The sequence below is a fragment of the Nicotiana attenuata genome, chromosome 11, assembly GCF_001879085.1.
Source record: "Nicotiana attenuata strain UT chromosome 11, NIATTr2, whole genome shotgun sequence".
NCBI classification, from domain to species: Eukaryota; Viridiplantae; Streptophyta; class Magnoliopsida; order Solanales; family Solanaceae; genus Nicotiana; species Nicotiana attenuata.
In genome coordinates, this window is record NC_031999.1 from 5412187 (window position 1) to 5432742 (window position 20556).

General features: G+C 39.3%; 1 protein-coding gene across 1 annotated transcript; it reads left to right on the top strand.

Moving 5' to 3' along the window:
- On the top strand, nt 867-3558 carry LOC109234669. Its single transcript, XM_019400737.1, has 5 exons — nt 867-1083; nt 1595-2205; nt 2454-2630; nt 3321-3416; nt 3514-3558. The coding sequence occupies exons 1-5, from the start codon at nt 867-869 to the stop codon at nt 3556-3558; spliced, it is 1146 nt and encodes a 381-aa protein (XP_019256282.1).

Below are 20556 nucleotides of genomic sequence, written 5' to 3' on the forward strand. Positions count from 1 at the left end.
AACCATCCGAAATCATCCCGAGGCCCCCGGGACCTCAACCAAAAGCACCAATCACACCTAATACCCATTCAACTTGTACCAATCATTAAACCACCTAAAACAACATCGGAAACTCGAATTAATCAAGGATTTAAGCTTAAGAACTCCAAATTTCCTCAAAATACGCTTTCGATCAGAAACCTAGCCAAACCATCTCCGAATAACCTGAAATTTTACACACACATCCCAAATGACATGAAGGCACTACTGCAAGTCTCGGAATTCTATTTCGACCCTCGGATCAGAATCTCACTATCGAACCGGAAACTTCCAAAATCCAACCTTCGGCATTTCAAGCCTAAATTAGCTACGGACCTCCAAAACACAATCCGACCATACCCCTAAACCCGAAATCACCTAACGGAGCTAACGGAACCATCGGATTTCCATTCCGAGGCCGTCTTCTCACTGTTCCAACTACGGTAAATTTTCTAACACTTAAGCTCTCATTTAGGGACTAAGTGTCCCAAAACTCTCCGAAACTCAAAATCGAACATCCCGACAAATCAAAATAGCAGAAATAAGCTTGGGGAGAAGCAGTTAATAGGGGATCGGGGCATAAATTCCAAAAACGACCGGCCGGGTCGTTACAAATATAGTATATATGTATGCTAAATCGGTATACTATGTGAGTATAGAATTGTGCTGGTTTGTCTATTTTTTTATCAGCAAAATATGATACTGATACAGTATATAGGTATGCTATATGAGTATACTATGTGAGTATATAATTGTACGGATTTTTGTGTTTTTTTTTATCAATAAAACATAATACATAACTGTATTTGTATTATAAACAGGTATACCCTTGAATGCGTGGATGAAAGATGCACTGGAGACTTAAAGCATCAAGCCTGCGAGCATCAAATAATTTCAAAGTGACGGATTTCAATTCTGTCCTCAATTGTTTAAATGATAAGAGATTTTGTTCACAAAAGCAAGCTGTCTCAGCTTTTGTTGCAGCTGTGGTACAAGATAAACTTGTTGACCCGAAAATCATATATACAACAACAGATATCCAGAGAGACATCCAAAAAGCATATGGTATGGACTTGAGCTACATGCAAGAATAGAGATCAAAAGAAAAAGCAATGCAATTGTTGAGAGGAACACCAAGTGAGTCATACAAGAAAATACCAACATATCTCTATATGTTAGAGTACGTTAACCCAGGATCAGTGACACGACTACACACTGAAGGAGATGGGAGCTTCTTGTATGCATTCATAGCTATATATGCATCGATTAGAGGATGGATCTATTATAGGCCAACAGTTGTAGTTGATGGAAGTTTTTTAAAGTCAACATATAGAGGGACCATACTCACGGCTTCCACGCAAGACGCAGAGGGTAAGAATACAATTCAATTACATTCAGTTAAAGAAACAAAAAAGATTTTCAAATATTATATGATACCAGTATGGTATAAAAGTATACCAACATAGTATATAATTATTTTGCTACATACCTGCACCTACCTATGACTATACTACTATATGAAATGCTAAATTAATATTGTGTGTTGTAATTGATATTTTGTTCTTTGGGTTTGCAGGACAAATTCTACCCCTCGCATATGCAATTGTTGATTCGGAAAATGATGCATCGTGGGAGTGGTTCTTCGTGCAGTTCAGAGAAACCTATGGACAAAGAGAGGGAATGTGCATTGTATCAGACAGGCATGATGGTATATGGAGAGCAACTTCAATTATCTATCTAGAAGTCCCTCATTGTGCATGCATGTTCCATATGTGGAACAACATAAAGACAAACTTCAGGAAGAGCCAAAAACAAATCAAAGAAGTATACTTTGCGTTAGCAAGAGCATACATTGTTGAAGAATTCAACAGACATATGGCAGAGTTAGAAGCTATTGATAGTAGAGTGAAAACATACCTGATGGATATTGTATATGATAAATGGTCCCGGGCGCATTCCAAGGCAAATAGAACCATGACCATGACATCGAATATTGCAAAATTAGTAAATGCGGCGAACAAGCATGCAAGAGACCTCCCAGTTGTGAATTTGCTTGACTTCATGACAACATTGATTAAAAAATGGAATTACACCAATCGGAAGGATGCAGTGGAATCATTTATGAAGATTGGTGCAAAGTATGAAAAAATATTGTCAGATAATACTATCTTATCACAGACGATGACGGTATGCATTTTCAAAATCATAAAAACACCGCATGTACTGTAGTTTTACTTTTGTACCTTAGTGATTTCACTAAACAACTGAATATTGTTGTTTTAAAAATACTATTATTTCATATAGCTAATGACTTTTCTTAATTAAAATTATATTAGGTGTTGCCATCAACTCAATTCTTACATTTAGTAATTGATTGCCAAACAAGAAATGTGGTGTGCCTACATGAAAAAAATTGTACTTGTGGGAGGTTTCAGCTAGACGATATTCCATGTCCACATGCAATGGCAGTTATACAAAAATTCCATATGGATTCATACAAGTATTGCTCGGATTACTACAGCATAGACTACTTGCTGAAAACATATGAGCTACCAGTAAATCCTTTGCCTGATGAAACAACGTGGCAAATTCCAGAACATGTCTCTTCGCAGGTGGTAGTGCCACCAAAAGAAAAAATCAAACCAGGAAGACCTAAAAAGAAGAGAGGCATAGGAGGCTGGGAAGGAAATACAGTTACATGTGCACTATGCGGGAGAAAAAGACACAACTGGAGAACATGCCAAAATATTCCAAAGAGAGATTGATATAATGCTTCAATATTTTTATAGAACTCATATATCGTAGAATCATATCATTTGAATTGCAAAGAAATAAAATGCATTTCTTGCACTAGACATATATTTGGTATGATGATTCTTTGCCAAATTACTTTTTGGCAACAAATTTATATGGCTACTTGTGTTTTCAATAAGAATATGTTTATTTTCTATTTTACTATATAAAAGTGGGATGCATTTACATCTAGTTGCTGCACGAAAAAAGATGCTAAAATATAAATGTGATACCCAAGTGGTATATCTGTATACCTTATTGGTATCAAAATATGTGCAGAAATAGAAGTGGTGCCCCAAATGCAACATTTGTACATACATCGTTAACAAAATGGGCACGCTTTGCAGCTCATGTTTGTATTGAAGTATAACAAATTGGAAGTCATTTACATGCAGTTATTGTACATCATCAGGTACATAAATACAAGGTGATACCCAAATGGTATATTTGTATACCTTACTGGTATATAGTTGTATTGCACTAATATGGCTAAACCAAAATATGCGCAGAAATACAGATGGTGCACCAAATACATCGTGATACCCAAAATGCGCACGCTTTGCAACTCATGTCAGTACTTACATCTAGTTGCTGCAGGAAAAAAGGTACTCAAATACAACGTGATACCCAAATGGTATATCAGTATACCTGATTGGTATATAGTTCTACTGTACTAATATACCTGAACCAAAATCTTTGCAGAATACAACTGGTGCAGCAATGCAAATTATGTACAGATTTTCTTAGATTCAACTACAACTAACAACTACTCTCAATATAATTTCAAAACCAGTTCACTTTCTAAAATATTTTTTCTCATTCAAATCTATACTCGCCCTGTTCTTCAACAAAATAACAACATAGTTCCTCTTTTTGAACGTCGTAACTCCCTTAAAAATACACCTCCAAAAACAACTTCTGCTGGTGTATTACAACGAACTAACAATGCTCCTCCTACTACAATGGCAGTAGGAGTAGGAACTAACAGTGCTGCTGTAACAGCCATGTTCTACACTAATGACTTGACTTCAAGTGCTAACAAAATTCTGTCTCCGAAAGGCACTCCTAATAAACCAACAACTTCATGGAAGAAGCCTAAGAAAAGCCTAATAAAACAAACTGAAGATAGATTCCAATATTAAAACAGTTATAGCAATATATTGTACTATTACAATTGTATTCCTAGAAAACACGTTTAAAAGCTAGCATTTTTATAATCTAATAATGCAAAATACCATACTTCACCAAAAACTATTAAAATCCTGCAAAGTTTTCATGCTACAATTAACTAAAACAAAAAAGAGACCTATACTAGTTCTTGCGTTTCTTTCCATGAGTCTTTTTAGGTGCTACTTGTCACACCTCCTTTTTTCACTATACCCCCGGAGGGGTATAAAGGAGTTTTTCCAATTAAAGGACAATCGAAACGGGATCATTTATATTAAGAAATTCAGAGTCGCCACTTGGGAGATTTATGGTGTCCCAAGTCACCGGTTGAATCCCGAATCGAGGAAAATATTGACTCTGTTTAACAGTCCGCGAACCAGAAATCCGAGTAAGGAATTCTGTTAACCCGGGAGAAGGTGTTAGGCATTCCCGGGCTCCGTGGTTCTAGCACGATCGCTCAACTGTCATATTCGGCTTAAATTATCTAATTTTAAACAATTATGAACCTACGTGCAAATTTTAACTTTTAACCGCTTTTATTTATTTTTAGAGAAAATTGCAACGTTATTAAAACACGTCTCAAACCACGTCACATAAATGCACCCGAGGTTTTTGACATATTTTAACATCGTTGAGATTTGGATTTGGGTCACATAAATGCGCACCCGAATTTAGGAAAGTAATATTATTAAACACACGCCTAAAGCAACTACGCATTTGCACTTTGTGAGGGCCATGGAATTTGCTAAATGGCACGCCTCGGAATCTAAATATTTTAAAGACATAATTAAAGAGGTCCAAGCATTTGAAATTTTGTTAGGCTCGGCACACCTTTATTTTAATTCTAAAGGAAATCTAAACTATGTCTTGGAGGGCCATAAGCTACTTATGCTAAATATGGCACGCCCCAACTAGTTGGAGAAAATTAATCAATCCACCATTAATGGGCAAGAATTATACCACGATTAGGGCTAACAACTTATTTTAACTAATGGAAGGGGTTAGCTGTTTGGAGTTGGGCTTCTGGCCCAGCATGATGCCTGGAGACTACGGATGTACACCATTCAATGTTGGGCCCAAGAAGGAGCCCAAATGAGAAATAATCAACTCCCACACAAGCCATCAAGTCCCAGTAACGAACATATCATGCTGGGATCAGTATGGGTAATTGAAATTCATCACAGCTGGTACTAGATTGAATTGAAACTCCATGAGATCGAGATTTACCAAAGAAAACACAAAATGAAATTCAAACTATGAAATGTTGCATCCACAAATTTATTCCTTCCAGCTTCTGACTCTAATATCTATTGAAGACGAACAAAGGACAATTGCATACACTCTTTAAACAAACAACTCGATCTTGGTAGATAATCAATTACGGGCAGTAAAGGAACAAGCCACAAATTAAGACCAACTCGTCCCATTTGGATCGTTTACAGATGCATCAAACTGAGATTAAAAGCCTCGAAACATAAAGCTATGTGTTCAATTAGTTCTTTTTAGTGTTCACAATGCCCAAACAGTTAACAATTGAATCCACAATTGACCATTCATGGGACTGTATCTATTTGCTCAAACCGAAGTTAAAATCACTATATGAAGACCAAAAGTGGCCAGTGGCCTCATAAGCCTTAAATTTATACGTTACAACTCATCGTTTGTTTTCCAAATTAGGGGGGAAAGGATCAGTAAACAAGCAAGGTTAATACTAAGCTTACAAATTCAACACCAACTTAATCAAGGCCTACGAATTAATCAGTATCCATACAGCTGATTTGTTCATTAACAGAAGCTCAAACCTCGAAACAAATCTAAATATGAAACACTCAAGGCAAAGACCCAAAGCTAATTTCGAGATACAACAACATGATCATGAGGAAATAGCATTTCATTAGGCTAACATGATTTAGATCTCGACTGCAATCCAAAAGTATACCTATCGACATGCTAATCAAGGCGTTTCTAATGCCAGATATTACAGTACGCAAGTAAGCAAAGAAGACAAGTAAGATTTGATATGAACAACTTCATCTCTTATTCCAAACTCAAATCCCAACCTCGACCACATTTAGATGATGACCATAGTGTTATTGGGCATACCTGGAAAAGCAAAGTCAGGGAAAAGAAGAAGATCAGCACAGCAAGAGCAATATCAAACAGCAGCAGTTCAACAGAGTCAACCCCAGCAGAACCAGCTCAGAACCCAAAAGGAGTATGAAAAGCAGCAGAAAAACAGTTTTCCTCTAACAACAACCAAAACAGCTTCAAATACCAACCCTTAAACACCCATTTCAATCCATTTTGACACTAAAAGAATCAGGAAATCTTTCGAAAATTGAGTACTTGAAAATCACTAAACGATTCTTCAATGTAAAAGTAATTCCATTCAAAATTTTCTACCGTCTCTGGTTTTCTACAATTTTTCTCTCTAATCTCTATCAAATAGTAAGGTGTGCAGCCTCTTTGGGATTTTCTGTATTTTTCTATCTTCAGCTCTCCAAATTTTCCTCTCAGATTTTTCAGGATGTTCCAGGTTCTATCCCCATCTTCAAAGGCAAGGTTAAAATGCCTTTACAGGCAAGCAAAGTAGGGTAACCCTCAAGTTTTAATTTTGCATTTGAGTCCCTTATTTTGTGACTTGTTTCCCAAGTTATATCCTGAAAATTACTAACAGATCCCTGCTAGAAGTTTCCAGATCAGTTACAAAAAGATTCCTTCCTATCCAGTCTACCCAAATTACCCTCGTAACTACTGTTATTTACCCTCCCATCCCAATCCAACTATGGGTCAGGCCACACCCAACGAACAGAGCTCTAAAGCTGTTGCTGGGACGGGTTATAGCAAATTAAAAGCCCAATGACCTTATCCTATTCCGAGACTCCAAAAATTCCAACCCAAATACCCCCTTTAACAAATAAACAATGGCTCCTAAATAGCCTAATCAATTTGACGACATAAACTAAGTCAGTTCTAACCAATTAACACGACTAAACACATTAAACCAAAATCATTTCATGCGGATTAGAACTGCAACCAGATGAAGACGAAAAATAAATAAAACACTGGAAATGGAGGAAACACAGAATAAGCTTAAATAATTGAATTGACGAGGGAGACAACGCAAAAATAGACGGAGACAAAGAAGCCAGTGCAAAGAATGGATACCTCTACGGCCACGAGGCTTGATAAACTTCAAACGACTTCGATTTGACTCGAAACTAGTGTTAACCATACGTTCCCCTTGAGAACAAACGGGCAATACTTGTTTCAAGCCTAATCGTTCATCTGACTCAAAGACTTGAGAGACTTTCTTCTCTTTCAATCTCAGATTTGAAAATCGATCTGATTTGGCGAGGATTTTGGGAAAAATGGTGAAAGAATAGGATACAAGAAGGGTGGTGATGGCATGGCCAATTTCTGGTGGTGGTTGAAGCTTCTCGCCGGCGACCATGGCTGAATAGGGCTTCAGATGTAAGGGAGATGGAGTAACGGGTGTATTTGGGGGAAATAAAGAGTCTCTGATTTCGGACATTATTATGTGAAAGAGGGGAGGCTTTCTTGGCCATTGGATCAGGTGGAGATCAATGGTTCAGATTGTTTTGACTCCATTAACTGAAAACGACGTCGTTTCTAAGCTCCTGAGGCTGAGGGCTTTGGGCCTGGTATTGGCGGGTCAGGGGGGACTCAATTGGGCCTGGGTGAGCGAATTAGTGACTGGCCCAAAAATCTCTTTTCTTTTCACAAATTCTTTTTTGTTGTTTTCAAAATTAGAAAAAATCTAAATTAATTCCTAGACCCTAATTGGCCTAAATACACTAATTAAACCCAAATAGTAATTGCCATAATTAATAAAGGAACACTAACTGAAAGAAAACTACTCAAAAATCAAAAATTAAAACCAAAAGTGCAAGTTAACTATTTTTGTGATTTTCCTTTTTATAAAACAATTGATTTTCCAATTAATCCTAAAATGCAAAGTTAAATCCCAAATGCAAAAAATGCAAGATATTTTTGTATTTTTTATGAATTGAAATGCACAGACAAAATGCGAACAAATACCAGAAAATGTCACAAAATTAACAAAATTAAAAATAATTAAAAAAAATGAAAAGAAGTCATTTTGTTTGAAATTATGGGAGTAATTCATATAGGGCAAAAATCACGTGCTCACAGTGTGTCACCTTGGGGTACACCAGTTCTATTTGTGAAAAAGAAGGATGGTACTATGCGGATGTGCATCGACTATAGATAGTTGAACAAAGTTACAATCAAGAACAGGTATCCTTTGCCGCGTATTGATGATTTATTTGACCAACTTTAGGGAGCGAGGGTGTTCTCTAAGATCGATTTGAGGTCTGGGTATCACCAGTTGAAGATTCGGGACTCGGATATTAATAAGACAGCATTCAGGACACGCTATGGTCATTATGAGTTCCTTGTTTTGTCTTTTGGGCTGACCAACGCTCTAGCAACATTTATGCATCTGATGAACAGTGTATTTTAGCCTTATCTTGACTCGTTTGTCATAGTATTTATTGATGACATCCTGGTATACTCCCGTAGCCAGTAGGAGCATGCTCAGCATTTGAGGATTGTATTACAGAGGTTGATGGAGGAGAAGCTTTATGACAAGTTCTCCAAGTGTGAGTTTTGGCTTAGTTCGGTGGCGTTCTTAGGGCACGTGGTGTCCAGTGAGGGGATAGAGGTAGAACCAAGGAAGATAGAGGCGGTTTAAAGTTGGCCCAGACCGTCTTCAGCTACTGAGATTCAGAGTTTTCTTGGCTTGGCCGGATATTATTGTCGCTTTATGGAGGGTTTCTCGTCCATTGCTGCGCCTATGACCAAATTGACCCAGAAGGGTGCTCCATTCAGGTTGTCGGTGATCTAGTTCAAGTCACACCTCTATTCTAGGTTATGAAATGGCCGATGCAATAGTAATACCCAACAAAGAGTCGGGATCGATTTTCCACAGGGACCTACGAATGAGACTTAGGAGTATATGCTGCAGTGTATGAGCTTGAATTATCTGAATTTACACTTCCACAAATTGATGTTTGTTCTATGTCTGTTTTAATCTAAGATTGCAAGATTAAGAAATGAAACTAAGAAATTGTTTTTGTTATTTTTCAAGTTTTAAAAAGCCTAGAGCTATTACATCACCTAGGTGTTTGCCTAATGGGATATAAAACTTAATATTTGTTTTGTTGGTCGGGGTGTATTGTAGCTATCAACACTCAATTACCTACTCAATACCTCTCGGTCAGGGAGTGACTTTGCCCAATTTGGCTTTCTCAAGTCCAAATGGGTGTTGCACGAAACAGTTGATAAAAGCTCAAGTCGGGTTATTACTATCTCTAGGTTGAGCCCTTTAATTGGGACTATCAATCTCTCGATTGAACCAATTCTTTGTTAGCCAAGTTTTCCTAGACTAAGTCTCTCTTTCTCAAATAGAGACTAAGTCAAATAGGCATGAACTAATGTTTGCAACCACTAATTCCACAAATTAAAGCATGAACAAGGCTAAATAATAAACACCCAGCCATAAGCAAGCACTAAATCAAACACCCATAAGGTTTACACAGTAGGGTTGGGTCACAACCCTAGTAAAAATCTAGCTACTCATGCTTGAAATTGAAGAAATAGAAGAAGAGATAATAATTAAACTCATACTGCAAAATTAAAATGACAAAATCTATGCTAATATAAACCCAAAGATGAAAAAATACTAAAAGAAGTAAGAAAAATGGCTACTGTAGCTGTTGATATTAAAAGTTAACCTAAAAATGTGAAACTCGTCTATTTATACAGGGCTAGAAATTTTGGACCAAAATGCCCTTCGGAGGTTCTGTGTCCGCATAATTCCATGTGCGGTCCGCACTTTTCTTCAACTTGACAGGATTGGAACACTGCGGTCACATAATTCTGGACTGCGGCCGCACTTTACTCTTTGTGCGGTCCATATATTTGTAACTGCGGCCGCACCTTGCTCTTCTCCGATCCGCACAATTGTAACTGCGGCCGCACAATAATTGTGCGGTGCAGACTATGAACTTTTCTCTTAACCCAGCTTCTGCGGCCGCACAATTCATGTGCGGACCACACTTTGCAACTTTTATGCTGGCCTTTCATTCATACTCTGCGGCCGCAGATGATATTCTGCGGTCCGCACTTTTGAGCTTCTGTGCCTTTTGTGTCCTTGCGTTCAGATTACTCCTTCTTGAGTTGGATTTCATCTCGGGAGTTCACTTTCCAATATTCCTGCAATTAAGCACATTTTATCAGTTTTCGGGAACACAATTGAATGCTTTTATACTAAAACAAAGCTAAAAGATGCTAATAAGTAGTCAAAATCCCCACTTATGAGTCGGATGAGTGTGAAGAGAGCTTTTAGAAGCTCAAGACTGCCTTGACCACAACTCTAGTTTTAGTATTTCCTTTAGCGTTCGGTTCTTATACAGTGTATTATGATACCTCTCGGATTGGTATTGGGTGTGTCTTGATGTAGGAAGGCGGAGTGATTGCTTATGCTCCGCTCCCTTTGAATCTCCATGAGATGAACTATCCTGTTCATGATTTGGAATTGGTAGCCATTGTTCATGCATCGAAGATTTGGAGACATTATCTCTATGTTGTGTCTTGTGAGGTATTTATAGATCATCGGAGTCTACAACACTAATTCAAACAAAAGGATCTAAATTTGAGACTGCGCAGATGGTTGGAGCTGCTAAAGGACTATGATATTACTATTTTGTATCATCCTAGGAAGGCTAATGTGGTAGGCGATGCCTTGAGTAAAAAGGCGGTGAGTATGGGTAGTCTTGCATTTATTCTTGTTGGCGAGAGACCGCTTGTATCAGATGTTCAGGGCTTAGCCAATCAGTTCGTAAGATTAGATGTTTCGAAGCCCAGTCGGGTTCTAGCTGTGGTTTCTCGGTCTTCTTTATATGATCACATCAAATAGCGTCAGTATGATGATCCCATTTGCTTGTCCTTAAGGACACGGTTCAGCACGGTGATGCCAAGGAGGTTACTATTGGGGATGGTGGGGTGTTGAGGATGCAGGGTTGGATCTATGTACCCAATATAGATGTGATGTGGGAGTTGATTCTTGAGGAAGCCCACAGTTCGCGATATTCCATTCATCCGGGTGCCGCAAAGATGTATCAGGACTTGAGGCAGCATTATTGGTAGAGGAGGATTAAGAAAGATATAGTGGGGTTTGTAGCTTGGTGCCCAAATTGTCATTAGGTGAAGTACGAGCATTAGAGACCGGTCGGATTGCTTCAGAGACTTGAGATTCCGGAGTGGAAATGGGAGCGCATCACCATGGACTTCGTAGTTGGGCTACCATAGACTTCTAGGAATTTTGATGCTATTTGGGTGATTGTGGATCGGTTGACCAAGTACGCGCATTTTCTTCCAGTTGGGACTACTTACTCTTCGGAGCGGTTGGCTGAGATTTATATCTGCGAGATTGTTCGCCTTCATGGTATGCCGGTGCCCATCATTTCAGATTGGGGAACACAAATTACATCACAGTTTTGGAGAGGAGTGCATCCAGAGTTAGGTACACAGGTTCAGTTGAGTACAACATTTCACCCTCAAACGGACAGACAATCCGAGTGCACTATTCAGATATTGGAAGATATGCTACGTGCTTGTGTTATAGATTTGGGGTTCTTGGGATCAGTTTCTGCCGCTTGCAGAGTGTGCCTACAACAACAGCTACCAATCGAGCATTCATATAGCTCCATATGAGGCTTTGTAGGAGACAGTGTCAGTCTCCGGTGGGTTGGTTTGAGCCGGGTGAGGCTAGGCTATTGGGTACTGACTTACTTTAGGATGCTTTTGACAAGGTCAAGCTGATTCAAGATCGGCTTCGCACGACACAGTGTAGATAGAAGAGTTACGCCGATCGGAAGGTTCGTGATGTTGCTTACATGGTGGGGAGAAGGTATTACTCAGAGTTTCGCCTATGAAGGGTTGTTATGAGGTTTGGGAAGAAGGGCAAGTTGAGCCCTCAGTATATTGGGCCTTTTGAAGTGCTTGAGAGGATTGGAGAGGTGCCATATAGGCTTGTATTACCGCCTAGTCTGTCAAGTGTTCATCCAGTGTTTCATGTTTCCATGCTACAAAAGTAAGTCATCGATCCGTCTCATGTTTTGGATTTCAGTACGGTTCAGTTGGATGATGATTTGACTTATAATGTGGAGCTGGTGGCCATTTTGGATCGGCAGGTTCGAACGTTGAATCTAACACTATTTTCAACACCTATTCATGAATCTAACTTGACTTATAAGTAATCTTAACTTTGATTTGGTCCGTTATTCATGAATCTAACACTATTTTCAACACCTATTTTTGTAATTTGGGGGATTAGAATAGAGATTTTCCCAAACTTGATTTGAGGTTTTGAAGGCCGAATCGGAGTCAGAATTTAGTAATTTTGGTATGGTTGGACTCGTGGCGGAAAGGGTGTTCAGAATTTGTAACTTTGTCGGATTTCGAGGTGTGGGCCCCATATTAACTTTTGTGTTGACTTTTCGTCTTTCGATTAAGAACTTAGCATTTTCGTATGGAATTGATTTTTATAACTTGTGTTGATTGTATCGAATTGTTTATGGCTAGATTTGAGGTATTTAGAGGCCGATTCGCGAGGCAAGGGCTTGCTAGCGGAATGATTCAATTTGCTTGAAGTAAGTATCTTATTTAAACTTGGTTGAAGCACCAGTTTCCTGAATCATTGTGATAGATGCTATTGGGTGCGAACATGTGTGGAGATTGGCCCATGTGCGGGCACCGGGGTTATATATTCATGTTCGGGTTGTGCTCAGGCTCTTGTAAGCCCAGGAGTGATTGTTAAGCTTAAAGCTATGATATCTCACACGTTGTGACAATTTATGTGATGTATTTGAGTCATGCTGAGGCTACATAGGGGTAAAAATCCCTGAACAAACTTGATAAATGCTTTTCAGTGATAAAATTGCCGATTTAAGTTATGATAGCACACTTTGCACATGTCTACACTTTAACATGTCATTTATACCAGTCCAGGAACATGAGAATCTTATTTCATTCATCACATACGAGTATACTTGTTTAACTGCTCCTGTATGATATGTTTGGACTGGAGGCCTATGACTATGCCAGGCGGATTATGTTATTGTCACATGAGTTGTCTGTGCGGATCCATATATTGATATTATTGGCACGTGAGTTGTCCGTTCGGATCCATATACTGATACTATTGACACGTGAGTTGTCCGTGCAGGTTCTATTGTTAGCACGTGAGTTGTCCGTGCAATGTGTGAAATTTGTATTTCCTTGATCATTTATCGATTTAGTTGTTTCCTTCCTCTACATGCCATGATATTGTCTGAGCAGGTATTTGAGAAGTTGCGTTGATGCAACAACCACAACTGTAGAACTAATAAAATATAAAGTTAAAGGAAGAGAATATGAAGCAAAAAAAAACTGAGAATCCATGAGTGTTCCGCACGTTGTTCTCCTCCAACCCCTCCTAAAATAGGTTTAGAACCCCTTTTATACATGTTGTGGGCGTGTAGGGTTGATATCACCATGTCCCAGCCGAATTAGCACAAAATCTGTCCTTCATCGTTTAGGTTGGTGCCTGGCGCCAACCTGGACACTGAACTTCTTTTCCTGCTCTCAGTGGCATTTTGGTCGATGCTTGGCACGAACCTGGGCACCAAACTCGTACTTCCTCCAAATTCTTCCGTTTTTACTTTAATTTGCACACCAAATTTTCCAAATCATTTCCATTCGACTCCTACACATAAAAACACCACGAATTAGAACAAATCAGTACATTACACATAAACCCCCCCTCCCCCCACAAAATATGAGTAAAATATGAGGTGATATGCATACTTTATGCTGAATATCATTCATGCACACACGGATATTGTTCCTATGAAACTTGATGAACTAGTTTTAAATATTGTTGAGTGCCAGTTTAAAAAGGCAGGACTGCACCGGAATAGCTAGTATCATCAATAATTTAAGATTCTCCTACCTGGCCTTGTTTATTTACGATACTTATTGAGTTGGTTATACTCATACTACACTCTGCACTTCATGTGCAGATCCAGGTACTTCCAGACATGGAGGTTGCTAGTGTTGGAGCTTACTCAGTTCAGAGACTATCAAGGTAGCTGCCTTGGCGTCCGCAGACCTTGACTCTTCTCCTTTATCTCGTAGTTTTATTTGTACTGTTCTACATTTCGAGACGGTGTCTTATCAATCAGCCTATATTGTCATTTAGATGCTCATGTACTCAGTGACACCCTAATTTTTGGGGTATTATTTTATTGAGACACGGTATTTTGTATCAGTATTTTGGGATTTTACTCTTCAGCTTATTTATTATGTTTTCAAACGTAAATAATGCGTGAATTATTGTGGTTGTCGGCTTGCCTAGTATTGTGACAGGCGCCATCACGACATGTGAGTTTTGGGTCGTGACAATTATTCATCTTGGGAAAGATCCTAAGACTGATATTTACTAACATATTATGTTAAACCGTTATTTTTGAAGCTATTAAAGAAATTCATATATATATATATATATATATATATATATATTTTTTTTTTTTTTAAAAAGATAGGGATCTTTACACAAATAGCGGACCATATTTATTGTTTACTTTCTATCCATCTACATACATTATATATTGATAATAATAATTATACATATATAATACATAAATTATGCATATAATATACTTTCACTGACTATTTTTAGTTTAAGCGGCTGGGTAGACGGCTATTTGGATTAATTCTTCAAAAAGATACATGGATGAAGCAACGACCTAGAATCAACTAATCAGCTAATCTTCACTTTATTTTTTTCACAAGGCTGAACCACCCCCAATCCACACTCAACAACGAGTGGAAGAGGTCGTTGGAAGAATAGTACCCAACTTATGAGTCGGGGTCGATTTCCTCGAGGAGATAACAATGAGTGTTATAGTGTATACTTGATGCGTGAAGACAAAAAAACTTAAATACACTTCCAAACAACTTTGTGTTGCAAATTACTTCTATGAACTACACTATCAATGCTTAATTAGAGAAATGAAACATCAATTGACTAATTATTTTTGGTTGTTTTCAAATTGGTAAAAAGCCTAGGGATGTAACCTTTGCCTAATGGGTTAGTTTCGTTAACACTTGTTTTATTGATTGGTGTGTATTATAGCTCTCAACTCTCAGTTACCCACTCAATACCTCTCGATCATAGAGCGATTTTGCCCAATTTGGCTTTCTCAAGACCAAATGGGTATCAAGCTAAATAGTTGATATGAGCTCATGTCGGGTTTTCCCTATCTCTAGTTCAAACCATTTAATTGGGCTAGTCAAATCCTTAGCTAGCCAATTTCTTATTAGACAAGTTTTCCTAGACTAAGTCCCTCTTTCTCAAGTAAAGACCAAGTCAAAAAGGCATGAATCAATATTTGCAACCATTAATTCTAAAATTAAAGCATGAACAAGGGTAAATAACAAACTCCAATAATAAACAAGCATTAAATTAAACACCCAAAAGGTTTACACACTAGGGTTGGGTTACAAGCCTCGTAAATGTCTAGCTACTCATAGTTGAAAGTGAAGAAAATAGAGAAGAAATACTAATTAAACCCATAATATAAAATTAAAATGATAAACTATGATGTTTTTGTCCTTAGTTACCCAAAATGGTAAACTACAACGGGTACAGCTGAGGAAACTTCAAAACTTGACCAAAGAATGTGATTCCCGTCTATTTATAGTGGCTCAAAATTCATTGACAAAAATGCTCCTCGGGAGGTTCTGCGGCCGCACAATTCCATGTGTGGTCCGCACATTGCTTGAGTCTTCAGGGGATGAATTCTGCAGCCGCACAATTTGATCTGCGATTGCAATTCATTTTCTGCGGCAGCACTATTCATGTGCGGTCCGCACTTCAGGCAAGGCTTCAGTCTTGGTCATTTTTCACATTCTCCGAACTTTTTGAATTCTTATCAGTGCAGCCACGTTCTGCTGCTGCACATATTGTGTGCAGTCCTCACTTCTCTTTCAATTACTTCTGGGCTTCTTCATCAGATCTGCGGCCGCATAGAGAATTTGCGATGTGCACTTGCTTCTACGGCCGCAGAAATACTTCTGCGGACCGCACTTCTTGTCTGCTGTGCCTCTTCTTGCCTTGTGAGTCGGAACACTCCTTTTTGAGTTGAATTTCTTCATAAGAGCCCAAATCTCCAACAGTCCTGCAATTTGCACACTTTCATTAGCTTTGGGAACATAAATCAATACTTTCGGACTAAAACAAAAGTAAAAAGTTACTAATAAGTGGTCAAAATCCATACTTATCAACTCCCCCCAAACTTGGTCTTTGCTTGTCCTCAAGCAAATAGATTAGTTTCCACCTCCTCAAAGAGAAAGGTCATTATAGAGAGTCAATGGTAAGCCATCCATACTTAGTTGGGACCAACAATTACCCGCACTACTCATGCATTATCAACAAGGTGACAAGTCAAGTATTATGCACATATAGTTCTAATGTGACATTTGAGCTTCAAGAATTGACTTTGCTCATCAAGGACTCTTGTTCTATCATGTAGGTCACGGTGGACTCCAAACTCTTCCTCCTATACCTTTCATTTACAAGTCTCACTTCAAAGGCTAACACTCAATTTTAAGATTCATGAAAGGTTCACTCTTCTCTCATAAAAGAATGTCAAAAGTACGGCTTCAAGTACCATAGGCTTGCCCCTCATGTAGATCACCACTAATGTAAGCTCACTTGGTTCGAAATCAAGTAGGACTTCTTTCCGGTTGTAATGAAGGCTTTTGGGTTAGGGTAGGATACCATATGGGTAAGTGGTTACACCTTTCCTTAAGCACTCCACATTTTCATTTCTTGGCTCACAATTACAATTTCTTAGAGGCATTCTCTTTTAATTGGGGGATAGAGAGACTTGACATCACTCTTTCTTTTTCATTTCATTCTTTTTCTCCCTTGATGCTCATGTTAGGTATTATTACCTCTTTTTGAATCCATCGACCTTCCACTTATTCTCATTTTTGCATTTTTCTTTTTTTGTTCTTTTTCTTTTCTTGCCTTCTCTTTTTATAGAGATCATTTCTTTTCTCTTTTTGTGACTTGATACCTATTTCAAATTCTTCAACTCTCCCCCAAACTTATGCCTTAAGCCACTTATCTCACAAGAGTGTTAAGGAAGATTCGGGTAAGATAGGATCACGACAGAACGGGTAAATGCTTATAACATAGTTATCAAGTGAGCAAGGCTAGAGGCGCAAAGGGGGCTGACTAGGGATAACGACATTGGTTGGCAATAGATGGCTCAAACAGGCCAAGGAAAGCCTACAATCATTTCTCAAACCAATCAAAACTTAGGATTTAGCCTTGAAGCACATTCGAGGAAAGTTCTAGACCATTCGCCCGGATACTTAGACTAGTAACAAATCACCTCACCCTTCATGCAACTAGACCGTAAAAGAGGATAGAGTCGAGAGCCTACAACAACCACACTCAAGTTTAAAGATCACTATGGTCCAACAAACCACTCGATGATTACCAAAGTCAACTCAAGAGTCTCAAAGTCACTAACTAGAGCTATTTTCTTTCAAAAACCTTGTTTCAAACCATAAGCACGTAGTTAAGTGTGTTGGTACCAAATGAAACATGAATAACTCTTTTTCGAGAATGACTTGATTAGGCCTTTTATTCATTACTACTACTATTATTATTACTAAAACATAAAAACGGACTCATTCCCTTAAGAAGGTTGTCACACCATCCATCGTTGGAACGAGTCACCCGGTTCACACAAAAATTACCTTGGGAAAGAACCATGGCATTAAGAAAACCAAAGGCTTATTATCTACGGAAGCATAAAACGAAGCTATTATCAAAACAAGAACTAAAGTGGAAACATAAAGAAGCTAATGAAAATAACTACTAAAGATAGATAAACTACAAATAAGAAAAGGAACAGAATCATCCAATATTTATAGTCCAAATGTATCCAAAATGTGTCAATGTCAAATCAAATAAACTCTACCCCCGAATAAAAGTAAGCATTGTCCCCAACACTTAACAAAATAAGAGTGAAAGGAGAGAGGGTGAAGAAAACTCCCTAAGGATCCTTGTACATCTTAGTGTCCCCAACAATATCATCTCCTGTTAGGTCAGCCAACTGTATCTCATCATCATCATATCTGGGCGTGGCGGGAGTGGTAAACATCACACGCACTGCCTCAGCAAGGTCTGGCTCCTCAAACTAGCCATCTGGTGCAACCGGTGCAGATGTTGCCAATGGATCTTGGGCGAACTGTTCTGGGTCAAGTAATATATCAAATGGTAGATCCCTAGTCGTTGCAAGTCTGGTCACCTCCTTCCTGAGCTTGTCAGCCTACTTCTTGCTTGCTTGGGACTTCCTCATATTCTTCACTTCTTTGGCAAACTCCTCAATAACCGACCCGTGTTGTACTAGAGTGTCCATGATCATCTTCTGGTTGTCCAAAATCTTCTTTAATTTCTCATCAGGATTAGAGGACACATGTGGTGCCTGTATAGATGATTGAGATGCAACAATACTAGATATGTTAGACAACTTTGAAGTGGTTGTCTGCATCCAGTTGTTGAGACTTGGTAATGCCTAGGGGACTCGCAAAGCAGATAATAGAGTTGTAGGCATGAGCACTAGCCTCGAAGCTGGAGCACGGGCTGCCCTGGAGGCTGTGGTAGGATCTGAAGTTGGTGGCGGAGGCATAGCAGCAACACTAGAAGAAGGCTCAACAGAGGTGGATGGAATGTCAGCTGTCTTAATAACTACCACTACCGACTCATCAGACTGGCTTGTAGTGGTAGAAGGCTGACCTCTCTTTTTTGGGTTGGTCGCATCCATCAATGAATACCAGTCAAATGGCTTCTTTGGCTTCACCTTGGTGTCATAAGTTCTCGGCTCTACCTTTGTATCAATGAGGTACTCTATGATAGTGTTGGGATAAGGATATGCCGAGCTAAACTGCTGTGCTACCAATGAAATGTTGGCCGATGTCACGGCACCCACATTAATTGGGTGCTCGTCCATGATAGAAGACACAAGAACAACTCGAGGAAGAGATAGATGAGTCTAATTCTGGCACGGGTCAAGTCTGCTGCACACAAAAGTCTACCATCCCTTTGTCTTGAAGCCCAAAGTGCTCCAATGGACGGGAACCCCAGCAGTAATCCATGGAAGTGGTGACCCTGGGGTGCTAATATCTCTGCTAGCCAAGGTCAGACTTTTTATTTCATTTCACATTTCTCCAAATAATCCTTTGGCTCCAAGTCCTCAAACCCAAGTACGTGCTTAGTGTGTGCTGATCAAACCTCACCTTGAGATTGCGTACTTTAGTCACCTTCGTCCCCTTTTTAATATGAGAAACATTTGTGCAGAATTCTCGGATGAGGTACTCCTTGGCATACTCAACTCTCTCACTAAACCACATCTAACCCTTTCTTTCTCTGAACTGCCTCAACATCGCCATGTTGTATTTATCTAAATCCTTCAATAGAAACTGCCGCTCAAGTATCAAGGATCTCACTGGCCACCATATACGGAAATCAATAAAGGTAGCCAAACTGACGAACCTATCCTCCCATATCTCCCTTTTCTTCGATCTTTCAACTCCCGAGGATGTACCATCTCCCCCTCTACCATCATCGGGGATATTCTGTACTGTTTGTGCCTCTATGTCTGGGGCAGTTGCTGGATTAGAGGTCTGGTTGAGACTTTCCGATCCCTCGAAAGTGTTGTGAAGAAGAGGCCTCATCTATGAGTTGCAATCTCCCCCGTGGCCTAGACTGAGTGGCTGTCTACTCCTCTTGAACAGAGGCTGAGTTGCCCTCTGAAGCTTCCCCAGACGGGACATAGGAATTAGATTTGGAGAGGTTTGCACCTCTCCCTCTGCCAGCAGTGGACTTCTTCCGGATAGTTTTGGGTTGGCCAAGGGGCAAGGTACCTCTACCTCGACCCCTAGAAGATTCACCTCTTCCTTTTTTGTCAATTCGCCGCGGCCTCGCGATCGAACCATTGTTTGTATCAAAGCAAAGAAGATTGTTAGTTTCAAGTCATCATTCAACACATTCAAGACTTATGTGAATAATGTGGACACAGTGGAGTTCTGACTAAAACAACGGGCTGCTGAAACTGGGTTCTACGATCCATATATTTTTGATGTGCGGCCGCAGAATGGAAGTGCGGTCCGCACAATTGCAAGTGCGGCCGCACTTCAGTTAATAAAACTTCAGAGGCTTAGAAGCCTCTTTGAAGATAGTGTGATGCTTATTTTTTGGCCGTAGGAGAAATCTGCGGTGCGCACATTTTCAATTACGGACCCGTTGAGTTTTATGCCGTCTGCACAATTAAAGTGCGGCCGTAGATGCACTTACTTCACTAGGTCGCCCAAAACTTTGAATCTACGGACCGCAAAAATTCAAGTGTGGCCACAGATTTCAAAACCTACGCACAAGCAACTTTTCTACTCAGATTTTTTAGTTACTCGCAC